General features: G+C 42.7%; 1 protein-coding gene across 1 annotated transcript in view; it reads right to left on the bottom strand.

Annotated features, from left to right (window-relative positions):
• Positions 1 to 795: 795 nt before the first annotated feature.
• Positions 796 to 17,813, bottom strand: part of arih1 (ariadne ubiquitin-conjugating enzyme E2 binding protein homolog 1 (Drosophila)) — a 33,222-nt gene continuing 16,204 nt past the window's right edge. Inside the window, exons 9-14 of the mRNA XM_029114825.2 lie at positions 14,490 to 14,561; positions 11,783 to 11,913; positions 10,584 to 10,641; positions 7,545 to 7,805; positions 6,475 to 6,587; positions 796 to 6,348 (exon numbers count right to left, since the gene is read on the bottom strand). Coding sequence (XP_028970658.1) covers positions 6,264 to 6,348; positions 6,475 to 6,587; positions 7,545 to 7,805; positions 10,584 to 10,641; positions 11,783 to 11,913; positions 14,490 to 14,561 — 720 coding nt within the window. The 3' untranslated portion in view covers positions 796 to 6,263. The remainder of the gene's footprint in view (positions 6,349 to 6,474; positions 6,588 to 7,544; positions 7,806 to 10,583; positions 10,642 to 11,782; positions 11,914 to 14,489; positions 14,562 to 17,813) is intronic.

The raw sequence follows: 17,813 nt of genomic DNA, 5'->3' as shown, positions 1-17,813 counted from the left end.
ACCATCACTAACCCACCGCCAAATCGGTCATGCTGGATGATGTTGCAGGCAGCATAATGTTCACCACGGCGTCTCCAGACTCTTTCAAATCTGTCACATTTACTCAGTGTGAACCTGCTCTCATCTGTGGCAGACCTGCCAATTCTGGTTTTTCTCTGGCGAATGCCAGTCGAGCTGCCCAGTGCTGGGCTGAGTCCCACTGGAAGACGTCGGGCCCTCATGCCACACTCATGGAGTCTGTTTCTGACAGTTTGGGCAGGAACATGCACACCAGTAGCCCCCTTGAGGTCATTTCGAAGGTGCAGATACCGGTCCTGCTGCTGGGTTGATTCCCTTCTACGGCCCTGTCCAGCCCTGTCCTTGTGTAATGGCCCGTCTCCTAGTATCTCCTCCATGCTCTTGAGACTGTACTGGGAAACACAGCAAACCTTCTTGCGACGGTAGAATCAGTCAGGAAGCATAAGGAAAGAGCAAATGTCTGTGGCCACCACCTGCAAAACCATTCCATTTTTGGGGGTTTTCTTGCTGTTGTCTCTACAGTGCACCTGTTGTCACTTTCATTTTTACCAAAACAGGTGCTGTTGAGTCACAATCACTTGTGCTTCCTAACTGGATAGAATGATATCCCTGATGTTGAATTGACTTGGTGTTATATTGTGATGATATATATTTTTTTGCAGTATAGAAACGTGACAGCATACTGTATCTAGTGCTTGAAACTAGGGTCAAAATAAAACAAAAAAATCTAAGTTTGGAATCAAAGTGTTGTTACATGGTCAACAAAACCAGACTGGGTTACTTTTGCAACATTTCTTAGCTTTAATATGTCTTTTCTGTCCAAAAACAAACCACTAATCTCTTTCACATTGTATACACTATGTAAATAAGAAATACAACATTTTTAATAAAGCATAAAGAAAAGATAATGTATGTAGAAAAAGGTTAACCAAGTGGAAGAAGCTGCTTTTGATGTTATTTTGAATGTTAAGTTGAAATGTTGATGGACAACTAACTAGCATTTGGTACAGATGATAACTACCTAGCATACTGTACATATATTATGATAATGAACACTAGCTAGCATTCGGTAGAGACATGATGACTACCTAGCATACTGTACATATATTATGATGACAACTAGCTAGCATATTGTACAGACATGATGACTAGCTAGAATAGTGTAGAGACATGATGACTAGCTAGAATAGTGTAGAGACATGATGACTAGCTAGGATAGTGTAGAGACATGATGACTAGCTAGCATAGTGTAGAGACATGATAATGAAAACAGAACATGAAATGCTAGACGCGTCCAAAAATGGCACTCTTTTCTCTGCATGTCATAGGGACTAGTTTGGACCAGGGTTAACTGAGTAATCTGGGACAAAAAGGCTGTAGGCTAGAGATGGTTGATCTCATTATGTTTCTCATAGACGTGTGACGCTGAACACACGGCAGCACCTGCCAGAAAGACACAGCCTAAAAACAAACATCTGTTTAAAATAAAATCGATCAAATCAAATCATTATTTAGTCATCGGGGCCAAGTAACATAAAGGAGACATCATTTGACACAAGTTAACCATAGAGAAAGTTAGAGAACTGTAGTCTACCATAGCAGGTTAATATATGTACACTTTTTTTATTTAATTTTTTTCATTGAGGGCTTCCCCAGTCATAGGTTCGGAACAACTTATAACAGGGGGCTATTTATCAGAGCTAGCAAAAACCAATTCAGAGATTTTTGAGTAAGAACTGTTTAGAAATAGAATAGCAAAACCGACAAATCTTTGACTTGGGACTAACCATTAAATGTCTAATCATTGGTGGTGGTGGTGGTATATCACTATAATATACCCTTTTTACAAACACTAAATGATAATAACAATTAAACTACTTCAAAATAAAGATGCCTTAAAGGTGCTGCCACTGCTGTCGAAGACACCATAACAGGATAAGTGAGCTGTCTATCCAACTCTATGGTCATTATGTGAAATTAAAATTGGCGCAACTTCTAGCTTTGATGCTATCTCCAATAATCAAAACACGAAACCCTTTCAGTTGAGAGCTAGTTCTACTCAACTGACACACATTATTCCAAGTAAGGATATTTTACTCAGAACAGTAAATGTTTAACTATGCTTTCTTAATCATTAATTGAACACACAAAAAGCCTTCTTGGGTTGAAAACAAAGACATCTCAGACAAGAGAAACTGTTCGGGGGCAACAAAAAACCCTTATAAAACAAAACTTTGAACAAAACGACCTCCATGACTACACAGCTGTAGCTCGGAAATTCCGCCCTAGCCAGTGGCCACATCAACAGCGTCTCAGTGTGCTCATCTAGGATCTGTAAGTTACACCGGTAATGAATAAGATGATACAGACAGATTCATTATGATCTAAAACTCAGCTTCCTAGATCATCTTGGTGGATACGGCCTCATCTTCTAGTGCTGTCTTACAACTCCTATGGAGGTTACCAGATCCTGTCACTAGGCCAGCCAAGGACAGGGCTGACAAGCAGACTGTGCCAGGACCCCAACACGACATTAAAGTGCAAACTGGATAGGTCATTGCCATTGTCAACGTTATTGTAAATTCAGCACGCCCTACAGAGAAGCATGACAGCAGTGTCACGAAGTCACGAAGTTCCAGAGATGGTCATTCACAGCCAATGGATTTCTCTCCTCCACCTGAGCAAACAAAATTGCCTTCTTTTTTTTTATCAGTATCACTATTAGCCAAAAGCCTCAATTCTGCGCTGAAAAATAATTACTTGTGTCATATACACATGTTAAACATTAGAGTAAAGTTGAGAGACAGCAAAAGAGTGGAGAAGAAGCGTGCAGGAAAGGATTAGTTTACTGCATGACACTAAGCCTCTAAGAATGCATTTGTCCTTGTGTGTTTGTCTGTGATTGTGTGTATGTATGCTTGTGTGTATATATATAGATTGATGGATAGAAAGATAATCATTTTTCTCCATCAATATACACAATATCCCGTAATGGCAAAGTGAAAACATGTTTTTAGGAATATGTGCCAATTAATTGAAAATTAAAAACGGGTCCATCTGTGCCAAATTCAACATGATTTAGAAAGGCACACACTGGTCTATTTAAGGTCCCACACGTCACAGTAGATGTCAGAGCAAAAACCAAGCCATGAATTCCACTCCAGCATTGTCTTGACTAAGTGCTTGGGGTCATTGCAGTGCTGAAAGATATATCTTTACCAAGCCAGGAAGGATATTAAAAAAAGTTTAATGTTACTTGAAGCAGTGTTAAAAGCAAGAATTTTGGAACCACCAAGACTCTCATTAGAGCTGTCCGCCCAACCAAACTACATAACCGGGGAAGAAGGGTTTTGTTCAGGGAAGTGACCGAAGAAACTGACAGAGCCTCAGAGTTTTTCTCTGCAGGTATGAGAAAACCTGGAACAACAATCCCTGTAGCAATCCATCACTCCAGGTCTTCATGGTAGAGTGGCTAGACGGAAGCCACTCCTGAATAAAAGGCAGATGACATGTCACCTGGAGTTTGTCAAACAGCACTTAAAGGACTCAGAGCATGAGGAAATATATTATTTGATCTGACGCGACCAAAATCGAAATATTAGCGCTGAATGCCAAACACTACATCTGGCAAAAAAAAGGTACTGCTCATCACCAGGTTACTAACATACATAAGGCGAGGCATGGTGGTGGAAGCATCATGCTGTGAGGATGCTTCTCAGCAGCAGGGACTGAATGGTCAGAATTGAGGGATGGAAGGAAAAAAGCTAAATGCAGCGGGGCCCAGCCAACTCCTTGTGTGACCCCCAGCCAAAGGCCGAAGTTGAATCTGAACATCTGTGAGAAGACCTGAATATTGCAGTTCAATTACGCTTCTCATACAATCTGAGAAAGCAAGAGACTATCTTCAAGAAAGAATGGCAGAAACTGCCCAAATCTAGATGTGCAAAGCTTGTTGAGGCATAACCAAGAAGAATCAAAGCTGTGATTGCTGCCAAAGAGCGTCAACAAAGTACTGAGCAAAGTGTATGAACTAAATTAAATATTTATGTTTTAAATTTGTAAATAAATGTTTTCACCTTGGGGGTATTGGGTTTGATTGATGGCAAAAAAATCTATTATAAATTAAGTCTCTAACACAAACTAGAGGGTTGAAAGTTAAGGGGTCTGAGTACTTTCTGAAGCAACTGAATGTGTGTATATATCAATGTGATCTAACTAGAAAAATGCACAAATTCATCCAAATGCAAATTTCCATGAAATTGACCAAGCAAATGAAAATGCGTCAATTTGTTAAAAAAGGTCAAAATTTGAGACAAAGCTACATTTTAAATAGAGAAGCAAAAAACATGTGATTTAATGTACTAAGACTAATAGTAGTCCTAACCTTCAGTGGAACGCCAAAAGACCATTTTATGTCTATTTAATTGCAAAATGTATCAGTGGTGACAAACACAAAATATTGCGGGTGTAGTTTTTTTTCTGTCGTCCACATTGTAACTTTTTGTCCAAACTGACTTTGGCAATTTTGGATTTGGTTGAATTTGTGAGTTTTTCAGTAAGATCCTGTAGATGTGTGTGTGTACACACACACACACACACACACACAAACTATATGGCCAGCATTCAATACCATTGTGCTTTGTCAGAAATGCACATTTTAAAAGCATTCTTCCGGTGAATTGCAGAGACCACATTCACCGTAAAGGCTGCATATGTTGGTTTAGTCAGAAAATAACTTGAAATGGTGCATTGCACAAATCCACACTCAGATTGAATACCTAAGACTAAAGCTTCCAATATCAATGGCCCTTTGTTGGGTTAATGGACTATCTGGTGCTGTCTGTCTTTGGTCTGAGGCAGTCTGTCTTCGGTCTGGGGCAGTCTGTCTTCGGTCTGGGGCAGTCTGTCTTCGGTCTGGGGCAGTCTGTCTTCGGTCTGGGGCAGTCTGTCTTCGGTCTGGGGCAGTCTGTCTTCGGTCTGGGGCAGTCTGTCTTCGGTCTGGGGCAGTCTGTTTGTCAGGGGCAGTCTGTTTGTCAAAGGCAGTCGGTTTGTCAAAGGCAGTCTGTTTGTCAAGGGCAGTCGGTTTTGCCTGGTGAAGTATTTCTGTCTGGTGCAGTGCTTCTTTTCTAAAGCTCTACTGATCTGGTAAAGAGCTTAATGAAACTCAACCAAGCCAATTGAAATGCTATGGACAAAAAACCTGAAATGTCCTTATTTCTATCTAGGCAAATTAGCCAACATTTTGTCTATTATTTGTATCTGTATTTCACACAATGTTGAGGTAAAGGCTTGAGGATGATGCTTGTATGGATGTCCATTGACTTATTGGCCACATCCATGGACAAATAGAGGGTAGAGAAGTTGCTGTACTGACAAGAATAACTGCTTAACACTCCCAGTCTCCACCAGTGGACAATATACAGCAAATCATGGAGTTTCTGGAATATTGTTAAAGAATAAATATTTCTAAATTTAAAAAAATGCAACCTATGAGCCACTTTTTGCTCTTTAACTTCCATGCTTACGTTATGCCTTATTTACAAATTAAAAAATACGATTTGCTATTTTCCTTGTAAATGTTTAGCTATTGTTTTTGTTCCAAAAATGTTTTGCCCCTTAAAAATCAGGCAATCTCCATTCAGCCATTCAGACATACAGCTGCCAGGACAATTGAAGATGTATATAAATATAAATCAGAAGAAAGCATCCAAGAGAATTCAGAAGGAAGATATCTGAGGGGAGACAGTGTTTTTCTGTACATAGACTTTTCTTGCTTGTCACACACCACCCTGCGGCTTACAATTCTGATGCGCGCTTAATATGTAATATTCTACCAGTTTTTATTGAAATATGATTCATGTTTTGAAGTTCACACTAAAGAAAACCAGGAAGGAAGAAATGCAACTGCAGATGAAAGGGCAGATAAATTCTAGAACAGAGATATTCTGTGGTGTTGTGGTGAAAGAGAGCAGAGATGTTCTAGACCAGAGATATTCATTGGCATTGTGGTGAACATAGAGGGCAGGGATATTCTAGACCAGAGATATTCCAAGGAGCTGTGCTGTGGAACAGGTAGAGGGAAGAGATAGTTCATTCTCTTGAGACAGTCCATGGTGTAGAAAGGAACATTTATAGAACACAGAGACTCTCTGTAAAGCTGGTCCAGAGGGCAAAGAACAGACCAATATAGTTGGAGGACAGATACTCTGAGATTCAGTTCCTGTTGTGGAGGAGGAGACCTGTCCTCAATCCTCTATGTACTCCCACTGGTCCTTCTCATAGCCTTCATGTACATGGTGTAGAAGGACCCTCCGCCGGCTCTCACAATATCTAACAAGAGATGACAGTCTTAACATCATGCCTGACGTGATCATGACCAACTTTAATTGTGGAACTGGTTTTCTGGTGAAGAAGACATCAAATATTCAGACTACAGCATGCTGGCCTTTGACTTACCTGTATTTGTCCTGTACTTTCTGCTTGATATCCTGCAAGGAATCCTGGGAAATGTCTCTCTCCAGGTATCCAGACAACGTCTCTGTGCAGTTCTCAAGGTCCGCCTGGTTGTTCTGTAAACAAAATCAGCTTTATTACCCATAAACCACCACCACACCACAGACATGTTCATAGTCAGCCTAATTACCCATAAACCACCACCCCACCACAGACATGTTCATAGTCAGCCTAATTACCCATAAACCACCACCAGACCACAGACATGTTCATAGTCAGCCTAATAACCCATAAACCACCAGACCACAGACATGTTCATAGTCAGCCTAATTACCCAAAAACCACCACCACACCACAGACATGTTCATAGTCAGCCTAATAACCCATATGCACCACCAGACCACAGACATGTTCATAGTCAGCCTAATAACCCATAAACCACCACACCACAGACATGTTCATAGTCAGCCTAATAACCCATATACACCACCAGACCACAGACATGTTTATAGTCAGCCTAATAACCCATAAACCACCACCAGACCACAGACATGTTCATAGTCAGCCTAATAACCCATAAACCACCAGACCACAGACATGTTCATAGTCAGCCTAATAACCTATATGCACCACCAGACCACAGACATGTTCATAGTCAGCCTAATAACCCATAAACCACCACCAGACCACAGACATGTTCATAGTCAGCCTAATAACCCATAAACCAGCACCAGACCACAGACATGTTCATAGTCAGCCTAATAACACATATACACCACCAGTCCACAGACATGTAAATCCATCAACATCCTCTATGAACAATAATATTCAACATCTTGGAAAATAAACATGTGACTCAGGAAGACAAAATATATTTTTTCAACATAAAGGCTGTTTGCCTAAAAAAACTAAATCTCAAGCTTTAGGTGTACATAGGGGTTAAGAGTCAGGACTAAGAAAAGGGTTAAGAGTTAAGTTAAACTAGGGATTAAGAGTCAGCATTAACAACGAGTCAAGAGTTAGGATCAACTGGTGGTTAAGAGATAAGGTCAGCCAGCTACGGTTCTCCTCACCTCGAAGATGATGGACTGGTTGTTCTTCTTGAGGTAGAAGGCGAAGACGTAGGTGAACATGAGAGTGGAGCGGCACTGACACAGCACGTCCACGGCCTTCTTCAGGAACTGCACCTCAATCCAGGACATGTTGTGCTGCTGCATCTCCTCCATCTTGGCCTTCACTCCGGCGTACAGCTTGTGCTCGAAGCGAAGCGACTGCATGTGGTTCATGTAGCGGTTGCAGTAGAACAGGTACCTCTGCAGCATTGCTCTGGAGCGCTGCAACACACGCCTGCCCTTAATGACAGCACCAGTGGGGGTGGCAGCAGTGGTGCAAGAAACCACCTTAAATGTACTACAGTACACAGTGCAGACCATACTCTTAAATGTACTACAGTACACAGTGCAGACCATACTCTTAAATGTACTACAGTACACAGTGCAGACCATACTCTTAAATGTACTACAGTACACAGTGCAGACCATACTCTTAAATGTACTACAGTACACAGTGCAGACCATACTCTTAAATGTACTACAGTACACAGTGCAGACCATACTCTTAAATGTACTACAGTACACAGTGCCGACCATACTCTTAAATGTACTACAGTACACAGTGCCGACCATACTCTTAAATGTACTACAGTACACAGTGCAGACCATACTCTTAAATGTACTACAGTTGTCAGGGAAATGTCTTGAACTGATGTATTCTTACTGATTAAAGGACTGAGTCCCCATGTTTAGATAAGAAAAGGAATGTGGGAGAGGGGGATCTGGTATTTGTCTAGGGGGGCATCCTTGACTGCCATCAGCAGATTGGAGGGTTAATCGTAAATCTGCCTATCTGTATAACCCATCAGTGTCTATGTGTTTTTCGTCCAGATGCTGTGAGTCCTCCTTAAGAGTTGAGAAGGTTACCCATGTGGGGGAGGACAGCCTGTCCCTTGTGTGAAGCCTGGGATATGTGATGGAACAAGGGGAATGTGTTTTATTGACATAAGACAGATGGGCAGCATCTTATCACACCCCCTTTTCCCCTTTAAGTACTGATGATTTTCCCGTATTAATTCAGAGATTATTCACTGTTACTCTGTAACCTGTGCACCCTTCTTTGCAAGAATAAAATTGTTTATTGTACTACTGAGTTTTCCTCTGTCTTACCTACCATTTTCGTAAATCATTTAGAAACTGCCATCACATTTGGGTTGCTCGTTTGGGATCCTAATCCTGAGTCTTTTTCCAAACCGGTTAACCGTGCACGGCCAGAGAGAGATCTCTGGAGCTCAAGCCTCCCCCGAAAGAGGGCTATCCTCGATTAAATTTGCAGTTAAGGTTGGACCTCATCGATAAAATCTGCAGTACAGGTTGGACCTTTTGAGAGGTTGGACATTTTTAGATCTGCAGTAAAGGTTGGACCTTTTGAGAGGTTGGAAATTTTTAGATCTGCAGTAAAGGTTGGACCTTTCAAAATCTGTAGCAAAGGTTGGACCTTTTGAGAGGTTGGACCTTCTTTGATCTACAGTAAAGGTCAGACCTTTTTAAACTAGATTTACTGGGTAAATCGGGAACATGGGTAAGTACGGCAGTAAACCATTGATTGTCCCTCATAGTTACGTTAGACCGGCTGAGATAATGAAAGATAAGTATGGTGTTTGGACCTGTGAACAATTGTATCTCTGGGAGTTTTGGGGGTTTCCAAAAAATGGCAGCTTTAGCCAAAGACAGTTGCATGGGTTGAAAGAGAATGAAAGAGAAGTTGAAAGAATACGAGCAGGGGAAAATTAAGAAAATACAGAAGGGGAGACGGAAAGTAGATTGGAAAGCTTATGTTATATGGAAAGAGAAACTCCTCGGATGCTAATTTTTGTAAGCATTTGATGCGTCTTTCTATTTGCAAATAAACTGTTAATTGTGCAAGAGAATTTTGTCTGTCCTTACTCCTTTAAAAGTTCTGATCGATGAAATTGCCATCACACAGTAGACAGTGCAGACCATACTCTTAAATGTACTACAGTATTAGTTAGGGGTGTAATGGTAAATTTATTTTCACAAACTATGATACAGGAAGACTTGGCTCCATCAGCACTCTGAACACAAATACATAGTAGAAATAAACTACCAATAAAAAGGTATCAATTTCTGCAACTAACTGTTTGGCAAAACCAAATACCCCCAGATGCGACTATCACTATGCCCCCAGCTGTTGAAATAAGGCAAGAGTTCTGAAAGCGGCTTGAGCATATCCACAGCAATAAGTTACCAGCTGCTCTTGTAATGTTTTTATTTCCATTCAGATTCACAGTGCAGACCATACTCGGTCCCATACAACAGTTACAAACAGTTCCACCCCAAGTAGTAGTCATAGTAGTAATAGTAGTGGTAGTAACAGTAATACAGTAGTAGTAGTAATACAAATATAGCAGTATTAATACTGTAGTAGTACATTGGAATTTGTAGTAATGATAGCAGTAGTAATAGTAGTAGATGTTTTAGTAGTCAGGGCCGTAACTAATTGGTTCACAGGAACCTGATATATCATCATATATTTTTTCAGGGGGCCGAAGCATATATCGTTTCAGGGGGCCCTGGCATATATCTTTTCAGGGGGCCCACACACAAATATACCTTTTCTGGGGGCCCAGGAATACATATCATTTCGGGGGCTTTTCAGGGGGCAAGGGATATTTCGTTTCAGGGGGCCAACGCATATATTGTTTCAGGGGGCCCGGGCATATATCTTTTCAGGGGGCCCACACACATATACCTTTTCAGGGGACCTAGGGATATATATCGTTTCAGGGGGCCCACGCATATATCTTTTCAGGGGGCCAGGGATATTTCGTTTCAGGGGGCCAACGCATATATCGAGGTTGATGTGTGTATTTAGCTCATGTAGGATAATGGGAGGAGGTTGACTGTGTGTATTTACCTCCTGTAGGAGTAGGGGAGGAGGTTCACTGTGTATTTACCTCCTGTAGGAGTAGGGGAGGAGGTTGACTGTGTGTATTTAGCTCCTGCAGGAGAAGGGGAGGAGGTTAACTGTGTATTTACCTCCTGGGCGTCTCTAGCAGCCTTGGCGTCATCCTCGTTGTATCGATTGCAGTTGTACCTGCAAGAAAATATCATGGCCGCTTTAGAAGTCAGAAGTATCCTGGACGTCCTTTCTGTGTATAAATGTGTGTGTAGGGATGAACCACTTCTTCATTGTCGATGAATTTTGATATGCTGCCGATATGGAGTACCGAACCAAATTACTTTCATTTTGTTGACAAGCTATGATAGCCAATTATTTTACATTACTGAATTGTATGTTATAAAACTTTTCATTATCAACTTTATCAATATTTAAGATTATGGAAGTTATGGAACCATTTTATCAACATCAAATTGTATTAAAATATGTTCAAAGACACTCCAAGGCAGAGCAAGGCATTTGTGGAGATTCTATAGCCAAGTAGAATGGGAAAGTGGATAGGTACTGGACAAATGAGTCACTGCAGTGAAAACTAGGCGTGTTACAAACAGAAGCTAGCGTAAGCCAATGTCAGCCAACTAAGCTAGCGGTAGCCAACTTAGCCAGGGTTAGCCAACGCTTTCTCTACTGTCACTCCATGAAATCCTTGCTTAGCAACATTAGCAACTACTAGTTTTACTAGTGGCTGTGTGAAGTAATAATTGAAGAAGTAATTCCAGATTGAAGACAATGGTGTTGTTGTGACTGAGTTCTGTAGGCATAGCCGCCATGTTTCCAGTCTGCAAACGGCAGTTATTACAACGTGTTTTGGGTTATCGGCTCATTACATAGACACACTGTCATAGATACCCGATCACATATTTATGGCCAGGATCAGACATTTCCCACGCCAGTATTGGACCAGTACATGAGACACATCAAGTTGTAAGACTTTAAAAAAAGTCCTTCTCACACAATCTCGTAACCCTACTGGTTGAATAAGTGCACATTCTTTGTAGCAGGTCAAGTTAGCCAACAAAAAAGTCAGGCTGCTAACTTCCTGGACTCGCTGAAATAATACAGACTTTGAAAATACAGTATTAAGTGTCCATTTGCAACATAGATCCCAGCTGCTAGTGGGCGAGTCGTTGAGGTCCGTCTCCATTGACATTAATGACACCCGGCGCAACATAACGGAGTGAAACGTGTTTCCCTACCAACAGTTATCTCTGTGGGGTGTATTGGACAAAGTGACAGACAGACCTCTTGTGTGTGTGTGCATTAGAGAGAGACTCACCATGCGGACCCATGAGGCTCCCAGGGCCCCAGACAGACCCAACAGAACTCTGCTTTACAGCTCTGGTTCCGACACACCATGTGGTTGCAGCCGCCATCCTTCTCGATGGTCACATGACACTTTGGACACTCCTGTGGAAAAAAGTGTGCCGAGGACAGTGAAACACCCCAGTGGAGCGCAGCTATCACCACGGTTCTGAATCAACACTAATCTCCACCTACATCACAGACTAATGGTTAGAGGGTTGGGCCAGCCATGGAAAGGCTGCTGATATTGAGTCCCCAGGCTGACTTGAAAAATCTGTCACTGTGCCCTGGAGCAAGGCATTTAACCCTGATTGCTCAGGGTTTCTGGATGAGGGTGACTTCTAAATGACTGAAATCTAAAATATTGACCTGGTATTATTTCCAAGAAGTCACTCAGAGCTAAGGAGTGCTATTCTAAAACCATTACCATTCATCTTAACCTAGAACCGTACCATTCATCTTAACCTAGAACCGTACCATTCACGACAACCTACTACAACCCTTACATTCACTACCACCTACTACAACCCTTACATTCACGACCACCTACTACAACCCTTATATTCACGACCACCTACTACAACCCTTACCATTCACTACCACCTACTACAACCCTTATATTCACGACCACCTACTACAACCCTTACCATTCACGACCACCTACTACAACCCTTACCATTCACGACCACCTACTACAACCCTTACCATTCACGACCACCTACTACAACCCTTACATTCACGACCACCTACTACAACCCTTACCATTCACGACCACCTACTACAACCCTTACCATTCACGACCACCTACTACAACCCTTACCATTCACGACCACCTACTACAACCCTTACCATTCACGACCACCTACTACAACCCTTACCATTCACTACCACCTACTACAACCTTTACCATTCACGACCACCTACTACAACCCTTACATTCACGACCACCTACTACAACCCTTACCATTCACGACCACCTACTACAACCCTTGCCATTCACTACCACCTACTACAACCCTTACATTCACTACCACCTACTACAACCCTTACATTCACTACCACCTACTACAACCCTTACATTCACTACCACCTACTACAACCCTTACATTCACTATCACCTACTACAACACTTACCATTCACTACCACCTACTACAACCCTTACATTCACTATCACCTACTACAACCCTTACCATTCACTACCACCTACTACAACACTTACCATTCACTACCACCTACTACAACCCTTACATTCACTATCACCTACTACAACCCTTACCATTCACTACCACCTACTACAACCCTTACCATTCACGACCAGCTACTACAACACTTACATTCACTACCACCTACTACAACCCTTACATTCACTATCACCTACTACAACCCTTATATTCACTACCACCTACTACAACCCTTATATTCACGACCACCTACTACAACCCTTACCATTTACTACCATACAATCCACTAAAATCTAGAATCCTTACCATTCACTATCACATAGAACCCTTACATTCACTAGCACCTATTCATTATGTGATCCTAGATCAGCTCTCCTACCCTGTGATGCTTCCTGACTACAGATGTTTATGTTATGAGGCCTTATCCCATACCCATACCTCTGGCCTTGTCCCACATCTCTGGCCTTGTCCCACATCTCTGGCCTGGTACCATACCTCTGGCCTGGTACCATACCTCTGGCCTGGTACCATACCTCTGGCCTGGTACCATACCTCTGGCCTTGACCCATACCTCTGGCCTTGACCCATACCTCTGGCCTGGACCCATACCTCTGGCCTGGTACCATACCTCTGGCCTTGTCCCATACCTCTGGCCTTGTACCATACCTATACCTCTGGCCTTGTACCATACCTATACCTCTGGCCTGGTACCATACCTATACCTCTGGCCTTGTCCCATACCTCTGGCCTTGTCCCATACCTCTGGCCTTGTCCCATACCTCTGGCCTGGTACCATACCTCTGGCCTGGTACCATACCTCTGGCCTGGTACCACATCTCTGGCCTGGTACCACATCTCTGGCCTGGTACCATACCCACATCTCTGGCCTGGTACCATACCCACACCTCTGGCCTTGTCCCATACCCACACCTCTGGCCTTGTCCCATACCCACACCTCTGGCCTGGCGCCATACCCATAACTCTGGCCTGGCGCCATACCCATAACTCTGGCCTGGCGCCATACCCATAACTCTGGCCTGGCGCCATAACCATAACTCTGGCCTGGCGCCATAACCATAACTCTGGCCTGGCTCCATACCCTTAACTCTGGCCTGGCGCCATACCCTTAACTCTGGCCTGGGGCCATACCCTTAACTCTGGCCTGGTGCCATACCCTTAACTCTGGCCTGGTGCCATACCCTTAACTCTGGCCTGGTGCCATACCCTTAACTCTGGCCTGGTGCCATACCCTTAACTCTGGCCTGGTGCCATACCCTTAACTCTGGCCTGGTCCCATACCCTTAACTCTGGCCTGGTCCCATACCCTTAACTCTGGCCTGGTCCTATACCCTTAACTCTGGCCTGGTACCATACCCTTAACTCTGGCCTGGTACCATACCCTTAACTCTGGCCTGGTCCCATACCCTTAACTCTGGCCTGGTACCATACCCTTAACTCTGGCCTGGTCCCATACCCTTAACTCTGGACTGGTACCATACCTTGGTGTTAGCTGCAATCCAGTTGGATGTTTCACTGTCATCGTCACACTTTTTAATCCACTTTCTCAGCCACTGTAGAACAGCAAAGTAACAGACAGATGAGCAAACTGTTGCATTTTTATCCAGCAAGACATACAAGACCACACCGAATGATACCACACCTTACCATATCATAGCAAACCACACCATACTGAATAAAACCACATCATATTTATAGATACCACCCAGTATCATACAGCATGATCTCACACCATGCTGAATGACACCACCCAACACCATGCTGAATGACACCACCCAACACCATGCTGAATGACACCACCCAACACCATGCTGAATGACATCACCCAACACCATGCTGAATGACATCACCCAACACCATGCTGAATGATACCACCCAACCCCATGCTGAATGATACCACCCAACCCCATGCTGAATGATACCACCCAACCCCATACTGAATGATACCACCCAACCCCATACTGAATTGTATCACCCAACATCATACTGAATGACACCACCCAACCCCATACTGAATGATATCACACAACCCCATACTGAATGATATCACACAACATCATACTGAATGATATCACCCAACACTATACTGAATGATATCACCCAACACTATACTGAATAATACCACCCAACACCATGCTGAATGATTCCACACCATAATGAAAGACCCCACCATACTAACAATGACATCACACTATACTGAATAGCATACTGAATGATACCACTCAAAATCACACTGAATGATACCAGACCATACTGTATTATTATACACCATTCCAGACAAAAGAAGCATACCATAGAGAACCATACCTTATCACATCTTGAAATACCGAATTACACTACACTGTACCACACAATACTGTAAAATACCATAAGACACCATACAGAACCATGCCATACTATACAGAATCACACCATACCGCACCACCATACCAGAGCAAACACTGGTGATAATTAAAACACATACAATGGGGATGGATCCCATGTGTATGGCATATCCCCGTCACATCCATACACTGAACCTATAGCATGTCTTCCATATTTCTGTCACATCCATACACTAAACCTATAGCATGTATTCCATATCCCCGTCACATCCATACACTGAACCTATAGGATGTCTTCCATATCCCTGTCCCATCCATACACTGAACCTATAGCATGTCTTCCATAACCCTGTCACATCCATTCCATGAACCTATAGCATGTCTTCCATAACCCCGTCACATCCATACACTGAACCTTTAGCATGTCATCCATATCCCGGTCACATCCATACACTGAACCTATAGCATGTCTTCCATATCCCCGTCACATCCATACACTGAACCTATAGCATGTCTTCCATATCCCTGTCACATCCATACACTGAACCTATAGCATGTCTTCCATATCCCTGTCACATCCATACACTGAACCTATAGCATGTCTTCCATATCCCTGTCACATCCATACACTGAACCTATAGCATGTCTTCCATATCTCCGTCACATCCATACACTGAACCTATAGCATGTCTTCCAAATCCCCGTCACATCCATACACTGAACCTATAACATGTCTTCCATATCCCTGTCACATCCATACACTGAACCTATAGCATGTCTTCCATATCCCTGTCACATCCATACACTGAACCTATAGCATGTCTTCCATATCCCTGTCACATCCATACACTGAACCTATAGCATGTCTTCCATATCTCCGTCACATCCATACACTGAACCTATAGCATGTCTTCCAAATCCCCGTCACATCCATACACTGAACCTATAACATGTCTTCCAAATCCCTGTCACATCCATACACTGAACCTACAGCATGTCTACCATATCCCTGTCACATCCATACACTGGATCTATAGCATGTCTTCCAAATCCCCGTCACATCCATACACTGAACCTATAACATGTCTTCCAAATCCCTGTCACATCCATACACTGAACCTACAGCATGTCTACCATATCCCTGTCACATCCATACACTGGATCTATAGCATGTCTTCCATATCCCTGTCACATCCATACACTGAACCTATAGCATGTCTTCCATATCCCTGTCACATCCATACACTGAACCTATAGCATGTCTTCCATATCCCCGTCACATCCATACACTGAACCTATAGCATGTCATCCATAGCCCTGTCACATCCATACACTGAACCTATAGGATGTCTTCCATATCCCTGTCCCATCCATACACTGAACATATAGCATGTCTTCCATATCCCTGTCACATCCATACACTGAACCTTTAGCATGTCTTCCATATCCCTGTCACATCCATACACTGAACCTATAGCATGTCTTCCATATCTCAGTCACATCCATACACTGAACCTATAGCATGTCTTCCATATCTCAGTCACATCCATACACTGAACCTATAGCATGTCTTCCAAATCCCTGTCACATCCATACACTGAACCTACAGCATGTCTACCATATCCCTGTCACATCCATACACTGGATCTATAGCATGTCTTCCATATCCCTGTCACATCCATACACTGAACCTATAGCATGTCTTACATGTCTCTGTCACATTTGTCACACTAGACCTGTGGTATATCCTCCATCTCTTTCACATCCTTACACTAGACCAATGGCATTCACTAAAGTCAATCAACTTCTTTGTATAAAAGCCCTTTTTTTTTTACATATACCCAGCCTGAAACCCTGAAGTGCAAGTAACAGCATGAATTGATGCACAGTGGATGGCATGTCTTTCATGTCACTTTCACATCCTCACCTGTCTCTGTCACATTCATATACTAGAACTATAGCATGTATTCCATGTCTCAGTCACATCCTTACACACACACTATACCTACATCATGTCTTCTTTGTCTCTGATATCATAACACTATACCTCCAACATATCTTTCGTCTCTTTCACATCCTTACACATTACCTATAGTCTGTCCTGTCACATGCTTAAATTACAACCCATAGCATGTCTTCCATGTCTCTGTCACATCCCTAAAGCATGGGGTCTAAAATAGATTTTAGACCCCATGCTAAGGGTCCAGAATAGACCCATAGTATGCCTTCCATGTCTCTGTCACACGTATCTGTCACATCCCTAAAATAGACCCACAGCATGTCTTCCATGTCTCTGTCACATCCTTAAAATAGACCCACAGCATGTCTTCCATGTCTCTGTCACATCCTTAAAATAGACCCACAGCATGTCTTCCATATCTCTGTCACATCCTTAAAATAGACCCACAGCATGTCTTCCATGTCTCTGTCACATCCTTAAAATAGACCCACAGCATGTCTTCCATATCTCTGTCACATCCT

Source organism: Esox lucius, chromosome 19 (genome assembly GCF_011004845.1).
Source record: "Esox lucius isolate fEsoLuc1 chromosome 19, fEsoLuc1.pri, whole genome shotgun sequence".
NCBI classification, from domain to species: domain Eukaryota; kingdom Metazoa; phylum Chordata; class Actinopteri; order Esociformes; family Esocidae; genus Esox; species Esox lucius.
The sequence above is the reverse complement of the archived record's forward strand: the minus strand, read 5'-3'. Positions and strand labels throughout refer to the sequence as shown.